The 20,634-nt window shown below is 36.6% G+C and overlaps 2 protein-coding genes across 6 annotated transcripts; both read right to left on the bottom strand.

Annotated features, from left to right (window-relative positions):
* Positions 1–6,073: 6,073 nt before the first annotated feature.
* Positions 6,074–9,653, bottom strand: LOC130721701 (protein TIC 22, chloroplastic). Its single transcript, XM_057572397.1, has 9 exons — positions 9,267–9,653; positions 9,103–9,165; positions 8,925–8,999; positions 8,602–8,649; positions 7,707–7,766; positions 7,510–7,581; positions 6,681–6,716; positions 6,419–6,603; positions 6,074–6,339 (listed from the first exon to the last, which is right to left on the bottom strand). The coding sequence occupies exons 1-8, from the start codon at positions 9,591–9,593 to the stop codon at positions 6,514–6,516; spliced, it is 771 nt and encodes a 256-aa protein (XP_057428380.1). The 5' UTR covers positions 9,594–9,653; the 3' UTR covers positions 6,074–6,339; positions 6,419–6,513.
* Positions 9,654–11,208: 1,555 nt separating this feature from the next.
* LOC130721665 (phosphatidate phosphatase PAH2-like) lies at positions 11,209–19,205 on the bottom strand. Of its 5 annotated transcripts, XR_009013589.1 has the most exons (12): positions 17,939–19,201; positions 17,017–17,776; positions 16,128–16,435; positions 15,944–16,017; positions 14,436–14,520; positions 14,072–14,158; positions 13,889–13,961; positions 12,911–12,954; positions 12,608–12,736; positions 12,413–12,520; positions 12,007–12,139; positions 11,209–11,572 (listed from the first exon to the last, which is right to left on the bottom strand). XR_009013589.1 is itself a non-coding variant. In XM_057572396.1 (11 exons), exons 1-11 carry the CDS (start codon positions 18,878–18,880, stop codon positions 12,083–12,085), a joined length of 2,667 nt encoding a protein of 888 aa, XP_057428379.1. In that variant the 5' UTR covers positions 18,881–19,202; the 3' UTR covers positions 11,654–12,082. The 5 variants fall into 5 exon arrangements, 1 of the variants encoding a protein (XP_057428379.1); XM_057572396.1 differs by lacking the exon at positions 11,209–11,572 and having other exon boundaries at positions 11,654–12,139; positions 17,939–19,202; XR_009013604.1 differs by lacking the exon at positions 11,209–11,572 and having other exon boundaries at positions 12,413–12,527; positions 17,939–19,204.
* Between the last annotated feature and the right edge of the window lie 1,429 nt (positions 19,206–20,634).

Here is a 20,634-nt window from a genome sequence, read left to right as displayed (position 1 = left end):
CCGGGTCATCATGTGGTAACGCATGCTTGTGACCTAAGTGGGGGAAATAAAGTGATGGTAGATTTCGTTCTAACATGGTGGTTAATTGTGGAGATGTTCTCATGTATGGTCTCAGTGCAATGCTCCTAGTTGATGTGGCAGAATACCAGCATGAAGAAGTGCCCCTAGTCTCTTATGGTTTGGATTCGTTCTTTGTAGGTACTTTGGAGGTTGTTGTCATAGTTTTTTCTGGTATGGATTCCTGCGTGGTTGTATTAGAAATGAGCACTAGTCTGTTATGGTTTGGATTCGTTCTTGCTGTTATTTCTGGGTGGTACAACCACGTTTGTAGGGGAAATATTTTTCATTCTATTCTATGGAGTTGGAACTTTGTTAGTATAGTTATTAGGGAGGGTGCTGCTATGGTTTTTAAATTTAGAATTTTGGGTCCTGGTTGTTTTAGTTCATGGGGATTGGTGGGATAGTTCTCTGATTCTGTAATCTTTGCATTATGAAGAAGTGCCCCTAGTCTCTTGTGGTTTGCCCCGGTGCCTTCCAATGTCACGGCGTTTGCTTGGCGGTTTTTGTTAGATCAACGTCATTCGAAACAACAGTTGCATTAGAGAGGGGTGCTTCAATCCCAAGAGAACGGTAGCTGCGTTTTCTGCCATGAGGAGTTGGAAAGCACAACCCATTTAATTACTTCTTGCTTGAAGGTTCTTGAGATCTAGGCATTTTGTAATGATTGGATGGGTAGCCCAAGTGTCCTTCACGGTTCACCTCGTGAACATCTGCTGCATTTTGCCTATCATTTTTGGAATAGAACTCAGAAGATGGGTGAGATCGTCGTGTGGCTTGTTGTGGTGTGGTCGGTTTGGCTCCTTGCTAATGATATTATATTTAGAGCTGCTGAGTTCGATAAGGAGAAGTTGCTAGACTTAATACAGTTTCATTCTTGAAATTGGATTCATAACAAGGTGAGGGGGTGGGCTTCTCGCTATTCAAATCGAAGAGTTGTATGGATGCTTGTATTCATTCCTTGTAGGTACTTTGGAGGTTGCTGTCATAGCTTTTTCTGGTATGGCTTCCTGCATGGTTATATTATAAATGAGCGCTTGTCTGTTGTGGTTTGGATTCGTTCTTGCTTTTATTTCTGGGTGGTACAACCACATGCTTAACATCTAGATTTCAGATTCCTAAAGCTGCTGACTCAACATTTGAGTTGTGTGCTTTTCAGTTTAGGAATCAAATGTTTACGAAATCAGCGGGTAAAGACAAGGGAAAGAATTTGAAAATTCAAAGAGATGTCAAAGGTCCTCCTAAGCCTGAAAAGAAAATTAAAGGGAGCGGTAAAAGTTCTAGAAATAGGGGGTCAAAAACCCCTAAACCTCCTATAGACTTAACAACTTCTAAAGTTGTGAAGAAACCAAGTAGAAAATCTCTACTTATTGGCACCTGTTACCCCGAAACAGTCGATGAAGAAGGGAAAATTCGGCACTTGACTAGGAGTCTCACAACAATATAGGTTATTAAGCTTCTTCTAACTCACTTCTATAAGTTTGAGAAGAAAAACATTTTGCTTCTTTCATATGACAGAAGAAAGAAATATAAAAAGCCAAGCAAATTGAATGTAGAAACAGAATTGAAGAGATTGGTAGAAGAAGCAATTTTCGGTGACGTTCTCTACGTCCATATCACTGGTCATGGTTTTGGGGGATCAGATGAGGACGAACCTCATGTGGCCAGTAGCGATAATATTCAAATCACAGCATCTATATTGTGTGAGGTCATGGAGCAGGTGAAAGTCAGGGTGAAACTAACCATGACCCTAGAAGTGTGCTTCTCCGCCATAATATGTCGAAGAGTCATGGAACTTCTGCAACTAGCTGATAGAGAAAATATGGGTGAAGTTGTGATGTTTGCAGTAACAGGTGCAGGTGAGGGATGGGAAACTCTTTTTTATGATAAGGTGCTGGTGGGTAAGAATACCCTATTCAAGAATGCTAGAGATAAAAGTGTGGGGGGAAGTTGTGAATATGTGGCGGTCTGCCATGACTATTGACCCAGAGCTTCTCCCAAAGAACAAAAGAGTATATGAAGTAGAAGTTTTCCCTCAAGAAGCCCTTCAGATAACATTTCCAATTTCTTAGAGTTTAGAGCATTGCTGATTGACCTCTAGCACCTCCCTTTGCAATTCGGGGAGATTTGGCAAGAGATGCAAGATGCATTCCACCCAGCCAAGCGAGCTTCAATTGAAGTTAGTGGGTGGGTGGCATCAATTATTGCATGAGGACCTCTAGTTTAGTGTTTAAACTTTTCCACGTATTGTTCTTGTCCATAGTGCTGAAGTTGTTCTTTCTTGTCATGATTATTGTTGCTTAAGGATTGTTATATCCTCCGAGACTATTAACCAAATTATCTCCTGAAAAGCATTTATGAGCATTGTTCATTTCTTGGTTCAAGATACTCAAAGATCAAGATTTAAGCCACATGTGAACTAAGTTTCTGAGTTTTTTTTATCGGCAAATGTTAGTGGTTAATTGTTAGTAAATTAGTTCTTCCGCTAGGATTCAAGCCCTGCCCTTCACCCTGCAAATCCATTCATTTCCCTTAGCTCACCAAGTGAGCTACCCTTCCTCCCAACCAAGCTTCTGAGTGTTAATTTGCATTTTATTTCTCTTATTCTAAATATTAAGCATTTTATTGATTTCATTTAGATGCATCCTTTAACTATGATTTCTGAGTGATTCTGATTTTAAACATCATCAAATTTCAAATGTGTTATGTGCTTATCTGATGATAGTTTACCACAATGATTTCTTGATTTCATTTTCAACTAGATCTGATTTCTGACTCTTGATTTTATTTTCATCTAGATCTGATTTATGATTGATTCTGATTTTGAACATGTGTGTGAGTTTGTGAAAATGATATAATTTTGGTTATGTGAAATACTTGTGTTATCTTTATATCATATCAATTTTCAAATGTGTTATATGTAGATCTGGTAGCTTACTGGAATGACTTCTTGATATCATGTTCATCTAGATATGATTTTTGACTGATTCTGATTTTAAACATCATCAATTTTCAAATGTGATATGTGCTTATTTGATGATAGGTTACTGCAATGATGTCTTGATTTCATTTTCAACTAGATCTGATTTCTGACTCTTGATTTCATTTTCATCTAGATCCAATTATGACTGATTCTTATTTTGGACTTGTGTATTAATTTGTGAAAATGATATAATTTTTGTTAGGTTAAATACTTTTTTGTGTTGTTATGTTATCCTCTCAATTTTCAAATGTGTGTATTGTTGGAAAACAATTGATTAAACTTTTGTTTTTGCCATTTTTTGGTTTAGTCGAATTATTCATGATTTCCTTTTGGTAATGTGTTAGATTTAATCATCTAATGATATTCATCTCATGTTGCAGCAAACGTTTTTCGTCTTGCGTTAGGAGCGCGACCATATCTCAATGCTCTGATATATTGGTTTCTTGTGCGATAGGCCTATTGTATAGTTTTTCGTTTGTGCATCGGGATTCCCTACTCGTGCTATGTTACTTTTCTTTCTCTGCGATCTTTGAATTAGACATTATGGTTGTCTTGCTATACTTCTCCAATCCTAAAACCAAGGTAGTTATACTCTTTTGTTATTTTCAATTGTTTTCGTTCTATCCTTTTTAGTTTTGTTCTTTGTTTTATTTACATGTACACAACACTCCTTGTTATAGTTGGCCTCTTTATGTTCGTCTTGGTTTCACTCTGGACAATTATTGGATATTCTGACTAGCATGGTCGAGATGTTATTGTTGCTCTTTGGTCCTTGTCTTGGAACATTGGTGCAACAATATTTGAGTTGGTAAGATTTCTAAAAATGCATTTATATCTGTTTATGTCTTCAGTATTGGATATGATGAATGTATTATCGTTGAAATTGTTCAAAAGAATAATGGAGTAAACTGGCCGCAGTGGATTTGCAATCTTATCGGCTTGATTTGCTGGATTCTTTATGCTACAATGCACCAATTAGATCAGTATATTCTGGTAATTGATTTGTTTGCTTGTTGATGCTGGTATTCTGGTAATTGATCTACAAGATAATTGTTCCTACCTTTTGATAGGTGTGCCATGCAATGGGGTTGCTCCCCAGTTTGTTGGAGGTGTTGAAGATAATGTTCAACCTTATCAACAACAGGTCATGTAAAATGTTTGTTATTTATTTTTAAGTTATTTTAATCATTTATTATCTTTTTTATTCATTAGGTAAACTTGCATGAAGATGGGGCCATGAAGGTCATGAGCTCTTTGCTTTTGTGTTCCTTTTTACAATGGTCGTTCTTTGATCATATCTGACTAAGTTGATTTTTACTACTTATGTTAAATGCTAGGAACCTTGTTTGTTAAAGCTATAATAGGTCACGAAGTTTTATTCAAGACCAATATTCGGGTCGTTTATAGCTTTCCTTAATATGCACGAGTTAGCCTAACTAGCATGGTCGAGCTGTTATTGTTGCTCTTTGTTCCTTGTCTTGGAACATTTGTGCAACAATATTTTAGTTGGTAAGATTTTTAAAAATGCATTTATGTCTGTTTATGTCTTCAGTATTGGATATGATGTATGTGTTATCATTTTAAGGTTGAAATTGATCAAAGGAATAATGGAGTAAACTGACCGCAGTAGATCTGCAAGCTTATCAGCTTGATATGCTGGATTCTTTATGCTAAAATGCACCAATTAGATCTATATATTCTCGTAATTGATTTGTTTGATTGTTGATGTTAGTAGCTATTTTCTAATTCTGTTTTATTTGTTCAATACTGGTTCAAACTTTATCACTTTATGATTTGATCACATGATTTGATGTTTTTATATAATTGTTCCTACCTTTTGATAGGTGTGCCATGCATTGGGGTTACTCCCCAATTTGTTGGAGGTGTTGAAGATAATGTTCAACCTTATCAACAACATGTAATGTAAATTGTTTTCTGCGAAACTTATATTTATTGAATGTTATTTATTTTTAGGTTATTTTGATCATTTTTTATTTTTTTTTTCATTACGTAAACTTGCATGAAGATGGGGTCATGAAGGTCATGGAGTTCTTTGCTTTTATGTTCCTTTTTACAATGGTTGTTCTTTGATCATATCTGACTAAGTTGATTTTTACTACTTATGTTAAATGCTAGGAACCTTGTTTGTTAAAGCTATAATAGTTCACGAAGTTTTATTCAAGACCAATATTCAGGTTGTTTACAGTTTTCTTTAATATGCACGAGCTAGCCTGTTTTTTCCAATTTCAAAATTAAAATTTTTTTTTTTTTAGGTATTGGCTCAAAGATATCCTGCATTATGTATTCTAAGTCATTCTCTTGTTTTTTAATATCTTTTATATCGTGCATTTTCTTTTATGTATTCCAGTATGAAGAAGTGTGCACTCTCGGCTGAGTACTGGGATTTAGGCCCCCAGGTTCAAAGGGGTGTATGTATTGGTGTAATGCCCGGAGCAAGGTGTGCGGCTGACTTGGCACATTTCTCTGTGATGCGAGGGCACATTGAAAGTCCGTTCCAGGTTAACATTGGCTTACCAGAGCAATGTTCTCTTTGCGTTGTCAATTGTAGTTCTCTCTCCAATCCAGTCTCAACATAAAACTCAACCATCACTTTTGCTCCTCCCATTAAGTGTCTATCTTATATCAGTTCTCGTATTCATTTGTTTTTATTCTTGTCATGTAATATAAGAAACACTAGGGGTAGAAATCGCTACATGTCAATCACAATGCACATGTTAAATGATGAGTCTGTAAAAATCAGGATAGTTGCATGTATGTGGTGATGTATAATGATGAATTGATATTGATCATCTTACCTTTTGTGGTTTTTTTAAGTTGATGAATATTAAAACCTTTGTCTGAGAGGAGATATAAATTAGAAACTGAAGGCAATAGATGGTGCCGGTGGACAGAAATGGTGTCAAGTGGAAGGGTTGTCGCTCAGCAGATAAAATTTACTCTAGAAGGAACACAAATTGAAATACTTTAACGCGGATTCCACTTTTTTTAATCCATGATTAGATCGCAGCCAAATGATAAAATGGTGTTTTTCTTTCCATTTTCTTTCCTTTTCAATTCTTTCATTGCTTCTTCCATGGAATCAAACCAACACTAACTGAACCAAACCAACGGTAACAGACCAGGATTACAATAATACAAAACTGGAATTGGGCAAGAGTAGGTTAGCAACCTCGCCAACTATTCGGTTTTCCCATTAATCTCTCACAAGCGAAGACTGAAGTTATGCCTTCTCACATACAAATATACCTCATATCCACTGAGAATCTTTAAAGCAGTTTCTGCATCAGAGGGAATTTATATTGAGAAAACAAAAAAGAAGAATACAATTATTGGAAGGCAAAGGTCCTGACATCTCACCAGCTGACTAGTAGTAGAATGTGAGAACAACAATATCCAATTTGCTCATGAAAACCCCATAAAATTACGGTTAGCTTAAGTTTGAACTCTGGTAATCAAGCATTAATCTCTTGTATGTGTTGAGAATGACTTTTTCCTGGTGGAATAAAAATCAAATCCTCCCACCCTGAATTCCCTTCACTCATCTGTTTCATGGGAGAGAGAGAACTAGTCAGAATTCAAATTACTTCCCAGCTATTAACCTGTAAGCAGACTTAATTACCTCCATTTTTCTCAGTACATCTTCAAAGCTGCCAACCTGTTCATTTATTTTTAAAAACAAGTTAGCAAACTTCAAATGATTGATAAATTACAAAAACAAATCCACTCTACCATGTATCTTATTTTATCATTTAAAAAACTCACAACAGATATACCAGAATGTCAATTGAAATTAACATACAAGGACCATGTAGTAACTCAAACCCAGACACTTAAATAAAATTCCTGTTTCTTTAAGAAAACTGAAGATTATCCCTCCTGTCCTAATCTTTTCCATGGAAGACAGAGCACAAGAGTTTAGCATGAACTAAAATCCCACATGGAGATTGGAGACAGTTTTAAATTGCTCCTTCAACATTGAAATCTTCCATCAATCAGATGCTTTGTTACCATGAAAATGACATTTATAGAATTAAAACCAATTAATAGATCAAAGTAATTGTTTTAAGTTTTGTTCAAAGAAAAATTTAAATAACATCATCACTTTCTGCTAATTGTTTCCTTAAAAGGAACTGCTGTTACGGCCATCTGGAAAATATATTACACACAGCACATCACTATAATTGAACCAACTGTTCAGTAGGTTTTCAAGGTAACTAGATGTGACTATTCATTCAAGATGAGTCGTGAAATTACATGGAAACACAAAAAGTTTTTTGAGGTTTGAATAAAATATGCTGCAACATAGAGAAACTAGCAAGCAGCTCTGACAAATAAATTGGAATGTCAAAACTCAAGAATAAAAATTAATATAAACTTGAAATATGCTCGAGTTTCCGACAGCCACAGGCACTAGCAAAAACAAGAGTAAGAGATTCCATATTCTATACCATTATATGCTGAGAAAGTCCAGCTCCTTTAGATGCTCTAGAAACCTTGGACAGTTCCTGCTCAATATCTTCCTGTCCATTTAACCAGCAAACTATAACTACTATATCATTATATTCTATAACGCAACACACCTCATGAAGTCTTAAATCTTAATAGTGTAAGCAAAACAATGAAGAGATTAATGGGTCAGACAAACCTTAGAGAAATATACAGGGCAATAACGCTTATTCTTCCTCTTCACAACCAAAAGGTCTGACTGTAAGCACAAGTAATTAGCAGTCAATAGTCAAGAAAGTAACTATGGTCAAGGACTACAAGTCTAGCACAGATTTATATTAGACTACTGAAAGGGATATCTAAAATAGTTATATACATTATACAATCAGTTCAATAAAAATAAAAGGCTAAAAAACACTTTTGGCCCCTGATGTTTCAAGTTTGTGCAAATTCTGCCCCTACTCTATTTTTGTCGATGTTTCTACCCCTCATGTTTTCAAACAGTGCATCGTCTACCCCTCCATCAGTCAAACGTTAAAAAACTAACGGAATGAGCTGATGTGACTTTTTTTTATATATTTTTTGGAACTGCCACGTGGAAATTACAAGTGAAATTGGAAAAAAGAGGCAAGAGAGATTCAAACTCAAGACCTGTAAGTAGCAAAACATGCATTTAACCAGTTCAATTACATGCATAATTGATATAAACATCAAGCAAATTTAATTTATATCATTTCCTTGATCATCATCAACTTCATATACTCTTCTTCATCTCTCCAATCCACTCAGGAACCTCTCCTGAGAAAGCCTGACTGACGGAGGGGTATACAGTGCACTGTTTGAAAACGTCAGGGGTAGAAACATCGACAAAAATAGAGTAGGGGCATAATTTGCACAAACTTGAAACATCAGGGGCAAAAAATGTTTTTTAGCCAAAATAAAATGTACAGATAGAGATAGTAATTCTCCCTTTGTTATACTGATAAATACATTGGGAAACAAATTTGTATCATTTAATAACTCCCACCCAAACCCCATCATTGCCCAAAAAGTCCTTTCAAAACAGATATTTACAAACAAAGAAGAGAACAAACCTGAAAAACAGGAACCCCATCAAAACCTTCCTTATTGGCTGGTCTGAGCTGATAAACATGAAAAAAAAAATGATATTAAACACTACCTAACAGCTCAGTCTCTAGCTCAACAAGCAATCTAGCATACATGCTCCACAAAAATAAAATGATATTAAAGAACTAATTCCCACACTGCAGCTACCATGCTCATTGACAAATCTTCTTTCCATCATTAATCATATTTCAAATGGATCAAACTCAATTCCTACAATATCTTCACTACTTTTTGACTTAAATAATCGCTTGGCTCTACGTTGTGTACAAGAAATATAATTGATACTAACCTCCATAGCATTCTTTATTTGTATAGGATCAGGTAAAAATCGAAATGCAATACCTTCAACCTTCAACATGTACACCTACAGCACAAAAAAGATATACTCATGTGTAAAAGGTAAAAGATAAACAAACACCACCATTAATGCAATTCACAAATTATCCAGTTGCTCACAGAAGAAAGACCTGGTCAAGAGTGATGGGGACAACCCTAGCATTGCCTCGAAGTTCTCGTTTCCGCGATCGAACCTAGACCAGTAAAAAAACCAACAAATTCAAACAAATTAGATGAAATTGGAATGAAATCAAAATCAACAAATTGAATTTTTCGAAGGGAAAGAGGGAGGGACTTGAGCAAGGAAGGCTTCAGCGTCTTCCTGGCGAAAGCAAAGCAATCCAATGGACTTAGCAGCGTCGGCATCAGAGATAAGAACGAACTCGTTGTTGGAGTTGCTGACGGTGTAGACGGCGGTGCCGGCGAGGGACTTGGCGACGTGGTGGGAGGTTAATGTGGCGGCAAGGGCGTGTTTGGCGCGGAAGAAGGGGTTGACGTGAGATTGAACTAGGGTTCCGGCGAGTCGCTTGGTTTCGTCGAAACGAGTTGCGAGGTGGAGGCAGTGTTGGTGGATGAAGGTAGAAAATGATAGAAGCGGGTTCCATTGAGCTCGTGACTCCATCTTCGCGTGTTCTAATCCTCTCTACCCGGTTCCAAGTACAAATACCCAATCTCAAATGCTTCAAAACTCTAACTCTACTCTAAACTCTTAAATCTTAATTATTACCAAGAGTAAATGTTTTTTGTATGATTTACTTTTTACTTGCAATTTTAAGCTTATTTTCAAATTTTGATAATCTATTTATGGCTATTTTCACGCCTATCAAAAATTCTTTTCGGAGCGTACACAAACCTATTCGTTCGATCAGAGCAGAGATTCATAAAAATTAACCAAGCCGGTTGGCCTAGTGGTATAAGGCTGCCATTAGGACAACTCAGGGTAGAAAGAATGCTTGGTCAGTGACAGCCCCGAGTAAAATTAGTTGATGTGCGCGAAAGCTAGCTTGGACATATGCGGCGCGAACTAAATAAAATTGATTAAAAAAATTAAGAAAATGAAAGCCATATTTTCATGGTTTTTTGGGTTTGCAATTTTTTTAAATCATGCTTCCCACTAATCAGAATTAATGTCACCATATTCCCAAACACTATTTACATCCATCTTCATTGTCATAGTAATAAATTTTTGAGTATTTAGATGCTTCCTTTTTCTAGCTGCAAAGTAATAGATAATTTCACAAATAGTGTACAACTTCTCTCCGGTGTACATAATCAAATATTTAATGGTGAATTCTGTGGTACCCGTATTTTTTTTCGGGCGTGGTACCTCGTATAGTATTTTAAATTATAATTTTGTTATTTTCTTTAAAAAAAATGGAAGATTTATTGTTGCAATTTTTAAGAATTTAAGTTCAATGACTCAATGAACTAATAACATATTGTATTTAAGTTTGTTTATACTGTTCAATGCACGATTTGAAAAATTAGGGTTTTAAGTTTAACTTTCAACTTTGAGAGATCATCTAAGATCCTTTCTTGTCAGGATCTTCTTTCTCCATGTCTCACCTATGTTGAAACTTGCAAATCTTCATCCATCATTTTCTTTTCAGTTCAAATTGCCTTATTTTTCTATTAATTTATATCATTCTGGGTACCACGCCTTAATCTGGCTTAAGGTACCACAGCAAGCACCATATTTAATTTCACAACTACATTTCAAAATCAATTGTTATATTTTTATGATATTTCACATTTGCTCGTTTCATCAGCATGGCACTAACTCACTAATCTAGAGATGTTTCCTCTATCCTCTACCATTTTTATTACCAATTTCTTTTTTAAAGCAAAAAATATTTGTTGAATAATAAATGTGTCGAGATACAAGTCGTCTCGACAAAAGATCACAAACGAGACAAACTCAACTAAGCATCCACCAAAACAAAAACGAAACACAAACAAAAGTAAATAAACCATTCAAAAGAGACAAACCCAAAAGCCGGCCTCCGCCGGTACAAAATCCAAACACCCAGATTGAGCAACATTCAACCATTGGGAAAGACGTACATTTATTTTTATTACATCTTGTGTATTATTATACATGAAATCAATATAAACCTTAAACCCTTAAATTATAATGTTACCTGATGGACTAAGAAAATCATTAATACAACTGGTTCAATTCATTAACCTGTGACCCAATAACTTTTTGGAAATTCAGGAGTAAAAAAGAGAAGAAATGATAACCAAGAATAAGCTTTTCTATATGATGGAAAAATGAAACTGAGAAGAGTCATTCAGGATCACATAATTTACACACTACAACACAATCATATACAAATTATGTCATCATGAAAAGGACTTGACCACACTAATCCATCATCGAGAAATGATGTCAAATACATGAGACTCCATGGCTTTAGTGGTCATGGGTTCACATGAACTAAGCAAGGGGAAAAAACTAGATCTGATCTAACAGCATCAAAAAGGGGAAGAAGTTCCATCCAGCTCTTATAAGAATTTCATCCACCAAATCATGAGCTTCCATAAATTAAATCAATCCACAACAGGATGAGGTTCTGATGGGGCTAACAGACATATCACCTGTATTAGCAAAAGCTTAGTGAAATGAATTGGCATGCATAATTGCAAGCTCATAAAAAACGGTGCAAATATACACCACCATGACATAGAACCATATTCTAATTAATATCCATCAAGAGGTCCAAGACATTATCTATAACAACCAACTTCTAACTTCTATTACATTGCTGGGTCCAAGATTAGTCACATTTATTTATGTACTGCTAGTATCCTTTATGGGAGACAATCTTATTCGAGCCGTACACATCCACATTATATGGGGCGCTCTCCCAACACAGTTTTTTCCATTCACAAGACTCGAACCCGAGACAGTCCTTAAGAGCAATCAAGCATGAACCACTTGAACCAATCCAATCATTTACATGTTGAATATATCAAGTATCTAAGTCTAACAACTAAAACTAAATCCTGGAGTAGAGCGGATGTGAATTTACCCATCTAATCTAAGAGCAGCACAGGCTGCACCCATCCATGTCCCCATCAAGGTAAGCCAAAAGCCACAGGGCTCTATCAAATATCTATAGCAGGAAGGGATAGCTTCCAGTAATTCCATGTATTAAAATCCTCCTGCAATCAATGTTCAGCAAGAGCAAGGGAAAAAAGTAAGTCACACATGCTGCATTGCATCACAAACAAATCCTTATTGTTTTAAACTTGCATGCAAAGCATGACAATGTAACCAAGATTTATATCACTTATCTCACACAGCAGAAAAAAATATAAAAAGAGCCACCCCAGTTCTTTCTCATTTCAAATTCTGGGAAGGCATTAAACTGGAACACAATCCCCAAGATTGATCATGGATAAGAAAATAAAAGATAAAGCTCCATAATAATTAACCTGCTCAGAAGAGTTTGTTGAGTTCGTAGGAGGGAACATTCCATTCACGAGAGCATGCAGAGAAGTGTATGATTTTGTGTCAAGACTTCGGTTTACCACTATCTCTCCCTGCAAACTTAAAAATAAGAAAGGGTTGACAAACCTGTATTTCAGGAAATTATAGCTACTTTTAAAAAATAAGAAGGATTAGTTTACCTTGGGATTAATAATGAAGATTTTTCCTATAGGGATTCCAACCTTAAGGTAGCTGATTTCATCAGTGTCCCTATTTCCAAAACCAGCATAGAACGGATTGCAATCAGAAGGAAAAAGTGCCTTGATGCCCTAGAGACATGGAATTTCAAGTTAACTTCAATATAACTAGTAAAAAAAGAGAGAGAAGCTTGCACACATTTTTTTCACAAGCCAAGCCTGAAATATAAGTGTTCAATTTGACTCAACTCATTTACACCCCTAGTTAAAGTTGTCAAATTCAGTATGTGGCAGCGGGAAACTAACCTCTAAGCATGCGATTTTGAATTCATGAGGAACCCTCCTAATAACTGGAAATAGAAAAAGAAAAAAAAAAGTCTTAATCCAAAATATTATAAAGGAAAGATCAGGGCATTCCATACTCAGCCTTGTTGAATCTCAGTCTCTTTTATACATCAAATCATCAATTAAATGGACAATTAAATCATACAAGAAGACTTCAAGATAACTAGGATGCTATGTTCTGCATGTATTGAGCACACCTCCACATGGTGGTGTCTAATATGATCAATAATTCAAAGAAAAATGCTAGCAACACTCACTTTAACACTTTCTATCACTCTCTCTTTGATTGGTTGAAATTCATGTGGGGTCCATTAAAAAATGTGGGCCCCACTTCCAATTTAGTGGGATGGACCATCATGAATTTCAGCCCATTAAAAAGAGTGTTAAAGTGAGTGTTGTTAGCACTCCTCAAATTCAAATATCAGAACTCATACCATAAAGAACATCCAAAAGTTAATCATTTCAATGAATTCTTTTGACAGACAAGGTCTGCAGTGCACTGCATGTATCTTCAGGTGAAATAAGGAACAGCAGTTTAAAGTGGAAAATTTCCCTTCAATTTTCCCTCTTAAACTATTTTTAAAGGTTCTTAGTACAGTAGAATAGCCTTCCTAACACTATTATACAAACCCATCGGTCAATTAAGGTGAAAGCACACACGGACAAGAGAGCAGACTCCAGATTTTAGCAAAATTAATTACCTAGTTCCCTCTCTGAGATCTAAGTTGAAGTATCAATGAACACAATTTTACATCCATGTCATTAAAAAATTCTTGAATAATTACATTATGATAAAAGTAGTCTCTTAACCAAACAGCAAAAAACAAATAATTCCACACAAGTGAGGGGGACACTTTATCATGCAAACTTGTTCGGTATATGGAAAGTTGAAAGAGAACAACTTAGAAGAAAAGGAACCACAAGAAGAAGTCTTGTTACCTTCACGATATAGAGAGGGAAAAAGTCCATCAGGGGAAATAACAACAGGACCATCTGGTAGAACTTTACCATCCTGCAATTTACAAAATAAATATGAAAATGTAAATTCCTTTCTTCCTCTTTCTGTTTCTTTTTTCCACGCATCAATGGTATTGGAAACTGATTGTTAAATTTATACATCACCTGTTTAAGGTTGAGTAGGAATTGTCGTGTAAGATAGGCCTGAGAAATTGACCGAGCACTGAGAAAAAGTAGTTCGTAACCATTCTCCTGTAAATATGAAATTGACAAGGGAAAAGGCCATGAAAGACTACCAACTCAAGTGAAAAAAGATAAAAACTTTGTTATGGGCAGGGTACAGGTACAGGCCCCATCCTAAACTCCTCAAAAAATTAATCATGTAACTAAATGAGAACGATAGGCCCTTAAGATAAATAAAAATTTTTGTGGTTTTCATAGAATGTATGATAAGCATATTCAGGAATCAGACACATTATCAAATTGCAATAATCTCAACAATTAAGACACACAGACAAGATGAACAAACCTTGATAGCAGAGAATAAATGTGCAACACCTGTCTGTGACCAGTCAACGCCAACCAAAGGCATGAATTGACCAAGAACATCTGACCTGTAAGACATGAAACAAGAGAAGATATCACCATTGTCACCAGAGTAAGAAATTTAAAAAATAACAACAGAAGAGAAGTAAAAGACATTGACTTGAAATAGGAAAAAGCATATTTCTTGCTTAGTATTCATAATGCAGTTGGCATTCCAATAAAAATAATTAAACTCCAGATCAAATTAGAGTGTTACTACCACAACCCATAAATTTTCTCATAAAAATATCTCCATAAATAGTAACTCAATTTGACTTAAAAGGTACAATGATAATGGTGAAACTAATTATATTAGCTAACTTTAAAATAATCATGAATCATGATTAGAATTTAAAACAGACTAAACAAAGATCCTTATCCATTTAAAATTTCACGCCCAGTGTCATTGTACTGCAACTGGCCAACCTAGGTTCTCTAATCTAAATACCCCTAAGTGAATGAAAATAAAATTTTCCCTCAACAGGGAATGTCAAACTACAATAGCTAGCTCATAAGCCTGATTGGGTTCACCAAGTAGCGCAGCCTCAAACTTTTTCTTCAAAACCTTGTACCATGAAAAGTTGAGAAACTTTTATGTGCCTGCTACCCACTGGGTAAATAAATGTATATATACAGACTTGAATCTAAGAAGAAAATATGCAGGGAAACTCCAGAAAGGATGCCTCCATTCAACTATGACACTAGTGTTCTGGTGTTTTCCCCCCAATTCTTCCAAGTGTATTCTTCTACAAAACCCCACAATGATATTAAACATTTGATTTATAGTCCAAGCCTAACAGATTCATGCATGCGCTGTGTTTACATTAGATTAGATATCTCAGCATGGTTAGAACTTAGAACATGCTAGTCCAAAAAAAAATCAGGAAGTAAAAAAAAAAGAAAACTAAAAGATAAAGGAATAGCATGACATACAATACATTTTATTTTTCAGGACCAAATAACTGAACAGGGTGAACAAGCAGATGAACCCTGATGTTGGTATCCCATCAGCGGTATACATTGAAACAAGCTTGGGTCACCCATGTCTAGTTTTCTTCAAGTGACAATAGGAGAGGGAAAAGTATCATGCTAGGCTCTAAGATGCCTAGAGACGTGTTTATCACCATAAAAGCAACATTAAGTAGAAGTTTACTCATACACAGCAGATTCAATGTTGATACATTATACATATGTGAAGAAATTCAGGCACGTTTTCTTAATTCTCCAAAAATCATGGGTAAGGAAACTCATCGAGGAATACATCATATTGCTGATATATTGTATCTGATAGAGGCGTGACATATATGATTAAACCAAAAATAAAAGGTTCACTCAGCACTAAAATTTAAACAAGAATGAAGAGGAGCATATCTTTTGATAGACATCAAATATCTTCTTTTTGTAGGTAACATCAAATTAACAATCAGAAAGAAAACAACTATATATCCTCACCTTGTAATTGTCCCATCCACATCTGAGATCACTATACGAGCGTTCCATTTCCACAAGAATATTTGAGCATCAACCTGTTCGTCAATCATAGAATATAAGAAATAATAGTAGATGAGAGATTCCAATAGAACATATATAAAAATAAAACCCATGTTCCTAAATTATAGAAACTCATGATTCCGACCTGCTGCTTCCCCAGCATAGCTGTAGAGAAAGTGAAGGTTACAGTGTTCCTCCCTTCCTTCAGATTCAACGATGCTACCTGTTCAGAAGTTGGAGTTGTTTCCCTAACTCTCCTTCTCTTTAGATTGGATTTTAGCTCATTTTTGTTCATGTCTGGGCTAAATGTATTCTTTGAGGAATCTCCAAGAGTATTATTTTTTGCATCACTTGGAATAGGCGGCAAAGAATTTCTTGATCCTGATCTCCTCAAGGAGAAAGGCCAAATTCTCCAATTTCCACCAGGGGGAGGGTTGTCTGTTGATGTTTCTCCTGCATGATTTTTCTCAACTAGGTCAAAAGATTTGATGCTTTCAGTTTAAGTATTTATTTACTCCCAAAAGATACCCTGCCTAAATCCCTTGGAAATAATGATTACCAATATTTATAACAAGTCTATTATCCCACTGGGCCTAGAGAAGTAAATTTATCACCAACCAGATTTTATGAAATGAATGCTTTAGAAGTAGCAACAACTTGCACCACTTCATACAACAAGTGTTTCGTGAAGAGTATTGTTTGCATAAAATCAGCACTGCATCTACCTACAGCTCAATGCTTAGGAAGCATTTTTCAAAGCTATAACAATCATTGAACCCTTCTCTTCTCTGGACCAAAATACAGGAGAGAAGTTTGTGTAGTCTAATATGGTGTTCAAAGTAGAAAGCAAGCATCTTCCATCTTTAGTGAAAATTACAAATTGTGATACACACAGTGTCACAGTATAATCCAAAAAGAAAGTAAGTTCAGCACATTACTAGACCAAGATGAAATAGTATTTAAAGATATGGATTGTTTTTAATTCAGTAGACAGACCAAAACAAAGGAACTTCTATTTATACGAGTTTTCTTACCAAGGGGAAGAGTACTTTTAAATTCCCCGGAATTATGGTAATCCTTGCCATCTGCGGCCTCAAGTGATAACTGGTTTTCTTTGTCTTTATCTGATTTTAGACATTTCAAGTCATCTTTGCAAGGAAGCTTGGAGTCAAGTGATAGACTTAAACGAAGGCGAACATGTTGGCCCAGACTGTTACTACCAGAATAAATATTTGGCAAGGATTCTGTGCGCTTCACAACTTCTTCCCCAGCATCCTCATTTCTCGGGATAACTATGGGACTGGATGTTACTCTTAACTTTTCCGCGTCGTTCTCACAAGAAAGATGATCTTCTTTATCTACATATTTAGGGGAGCGTGATTCCTCAAATTGATCATTGATTATACCTTCATCAAGGTCGCCAAAAAGGAAATTTTCTTCTGCTGAACTAGGTGGTAGTAAGCTCGTTGATGCTTTTCTAGATAAACTATCACCAATAGAGTCCTGAGGAGAAGATAACACGCTGAAGAAATCTTTCTCCTTCCTATTATTCTCATCTAGGGTTTGGTCATCCTGGCTGCTGCAATTGTGAGGTTTGGTGACACCGTTTGACTCAATGTTCTCAATTGAACAATGTCCTTGATCTATATTGACAATTTGAGATTTTGGAGTTGTTGTTGTGTCTTCAACATCAGGACCAGAACAAGCTGTCAGCTGAACTTGATGATGAAACTCAGAGACCTCCATCACTGGCATTCCAAGATCATTCTTCATGACATCCTCAGTTTCTGTACCCTAAATGAGAACCTTAACGTGTCAGTGTCAGCCCAAACAGATTAAACCTTCGCTCATTTAGCTATCCTAGTTGATAAGCAACAACTCTATTTGAAGAATTTACAATCATCTATTCTTTTCTTTATCAAGCTAAGGCCTTAATTGAAGGCTATATGAATTTACCTCAGATAGCAAAACAGTTGCAGCAAGCAGGACTTCGTCACCGACATGGAGTTGTCCACTTCCTTCATCAGCAAGGTACAGCACCTCACGAACCCGTTCACTTGAACTATCCTCACCCACTTTGGAACTCTCTGCAATGTCCTCCTCCTCAGAAATATCACCACCCTGTGCATCAATAAAAGAGCTCGCACCTGAAACCCCTTCTCCACTCAATTGCTTATCCATGCTTGCTTCAAGCTCCACATAAGCAACTTGTAGGTCAGAGTCAGAAAAGGAACGCACTTTCCCAATAGGGTCACATTCACCATCATCCATGAGCATGTCATGATCCCTTGAGGAGCTATCCTCAAATTTTGGACTGGGGAGATTTGTAGACCAGTTCAGCTCCAAAAGATTAGCTGCAATCTCAGCACGGTCCATCGAATTCGCCCTATTCCCACCAACCATTTGGCCCATTTCAACCTCCACCTCCTTCAAAGACCTTTGCCCAAACATAAGGCCAAGTATCCGGGAGCGGCGAGAACCAGTCCTACCCACAACCACCTTAGTACCACCATTCTCAGAATCAAACTCATCACAAGTCTTAGACCTGAGTTTCATAGACTGATCATCATCCACATCAACCTCATCATCAGAAGATGGTGGACACATCAAATCAGGTTCCACATCCAATTCCCTGAGAAAGAAAGCCTCCCCATTATGTCCAAGATACATTTTGAAATCAGCCTCAACCCCATTAACACATATCTGAACAACCTTCTCCTTGGCCTTCAAAACCCCTTGAAACTTCCCAAATCGAACGTACCATGGTGAAGACTTGAAACTCCCATCTTGCTGCTCCACGACGACGATATCAACGGCACCACCGAATGGATGAAAGGGCGCTGATACAGTGTACACGCCTTGGCTAATGTAACTGCCTAACCTCCCCACCGCTTGCATCCTCCAACCACCGTAGTTATACTAAATCAATCATCGCTGAATTGAGAACAGAAGCCTTCATGAATTGGGTTGAGAGATTCGGAATTTGGAAAATTCATGATGGGGATCAAGATGGAAAAGGATGAAGAAAAAGCGCGAATGAATGAATGAATGGATATTCTGTTTGGAATGTGCGAACAGTAATTGATGTAAAAGGGTGGTTTATTGAGTTGAGTTGACCCTTCTCTTCTCACGCTGTAAACAATAAAAAATATATAATCTGATTGTTTTTGTTTGTTTGCGAGACAGAGAGAGGAGGCTCTGGTGTTCAGCGACGTTGGCGAGGAACAAGAACATTGGTTACGCTTACGCAGGTGGGTGTGGGGGCCCATTACGAGATTGTTTGGCTTTGGCCGCCGTCACTCTGTTCCGTTGGATCAATCACTCCGTCCTCCTTGCTCCACGCTTCACACTTCATATTCAAAATCAAAACTTATTTTAATTTCAGCCACTCGTTTGCTACGTTGTATTAGGCTTCACATTTCATTGTTTGGTGATAATATTGTATTATATAAGCATATACATTAAAATGATGAATTATTTAATTTATCATATAGATGATGAATGAGACATGATAAAAGTGTGATGTATAAACTTACATGAAAATATTTAATCGACCGCCACCACCATCATCCTCCACCACCATCGTCGGTGCCACTACAACTACCATCGCCGCTGTTGTTGCCACCACCACTACCTACCACCACAACCCACCACCTCAGTCACCAGTACATGAACTACTTGCATGTACTTGAACTGTTTTAGCACCTCTCTAGGAAATGAGGGTGTAGCAAGTAGGAACAACAAATGTAGCTCGAGTATAAAGTGATGGTTTATAAATGATGGTGGGATCTATGATCAAGACAAGTCTAAGGGATGGAGTTGTCTGCACGCTCTCTACAAGTCGATGTAGTGGGTAGACGACGTCGTGATGGACTACCAAGAAAAGCCCTACCTCTGGTTCTTACCATGTCTACAATAACAAACTAATATAACTAAATTGCATAAACTAATTTACTGCAACTAACTTAAACGTACCACGTTCTAAAATGCGCACAAAATTTACTTAATACTGCAAATTATAATGCGGTACAAAGTATTACCTGATTTTAAAATAAGATTCTCCATGGATGACCATCCCAACTCATGCTAGAGATGGATGAAATAAATGCGTGAGAAGATGAAGAGAAAACTAACTTATTTATGAAGGGAGAAGAAGAAACTATCACACTCTTGCGCCGCAATGGTTCGATTAAACGAAGCTTCCATGCTAGTGGTGGTTGCACATGGCTGCATGCTCGCTAAACCAGATGTGTGATTTAGCCTATATACCCGTGAAAACCGACCCGTCCAACCCGTCAACCCACCAAACCTGCAACTGAGTTATCCGAGGCTTTGGATCGGTCGGAAATGGGTTGAGCTATGCATGATATAAACCCGTCCATACCCGAGTTATCTGGCCCGAACCCGCTCGATACTTAGTCCTAGAAATGAAGGGGGGTTGAGGGAGATAAAAAAAAGGTATTTAGACTTTTTCCAAAAATGGGGATGATATACATAGATTTGGGGTGATGTATTTAGCTTTAATGGTCATGTATGTACTAAAAAATTAGGATAAGTCAATTTAATCCTCAAATATAAAAATAAATTTCATAATCCCTTAAAAGATAAAAGAAGATGTTTAATTTAGTCCTTTGAATCCTCAATTAGTAATT

Source organism: Lotus japonicus, chromosome 1 (assembly GCF_012489685.1).
Source record: "Lotus japonicus ecotype B-129 chromosome 1, LjGifu_v1.2".
Classification (NCBI taxonomy): domain Eukaryota; kingdom Viridiplantae; phylum Streptophyta; class Magnoliopsida; order Fabales; family Fabaceae; genus Lotus; species Lotus japonicus.
This window is presented reverse-complemented; position numbering and strand designations above follow the sequence as displayed.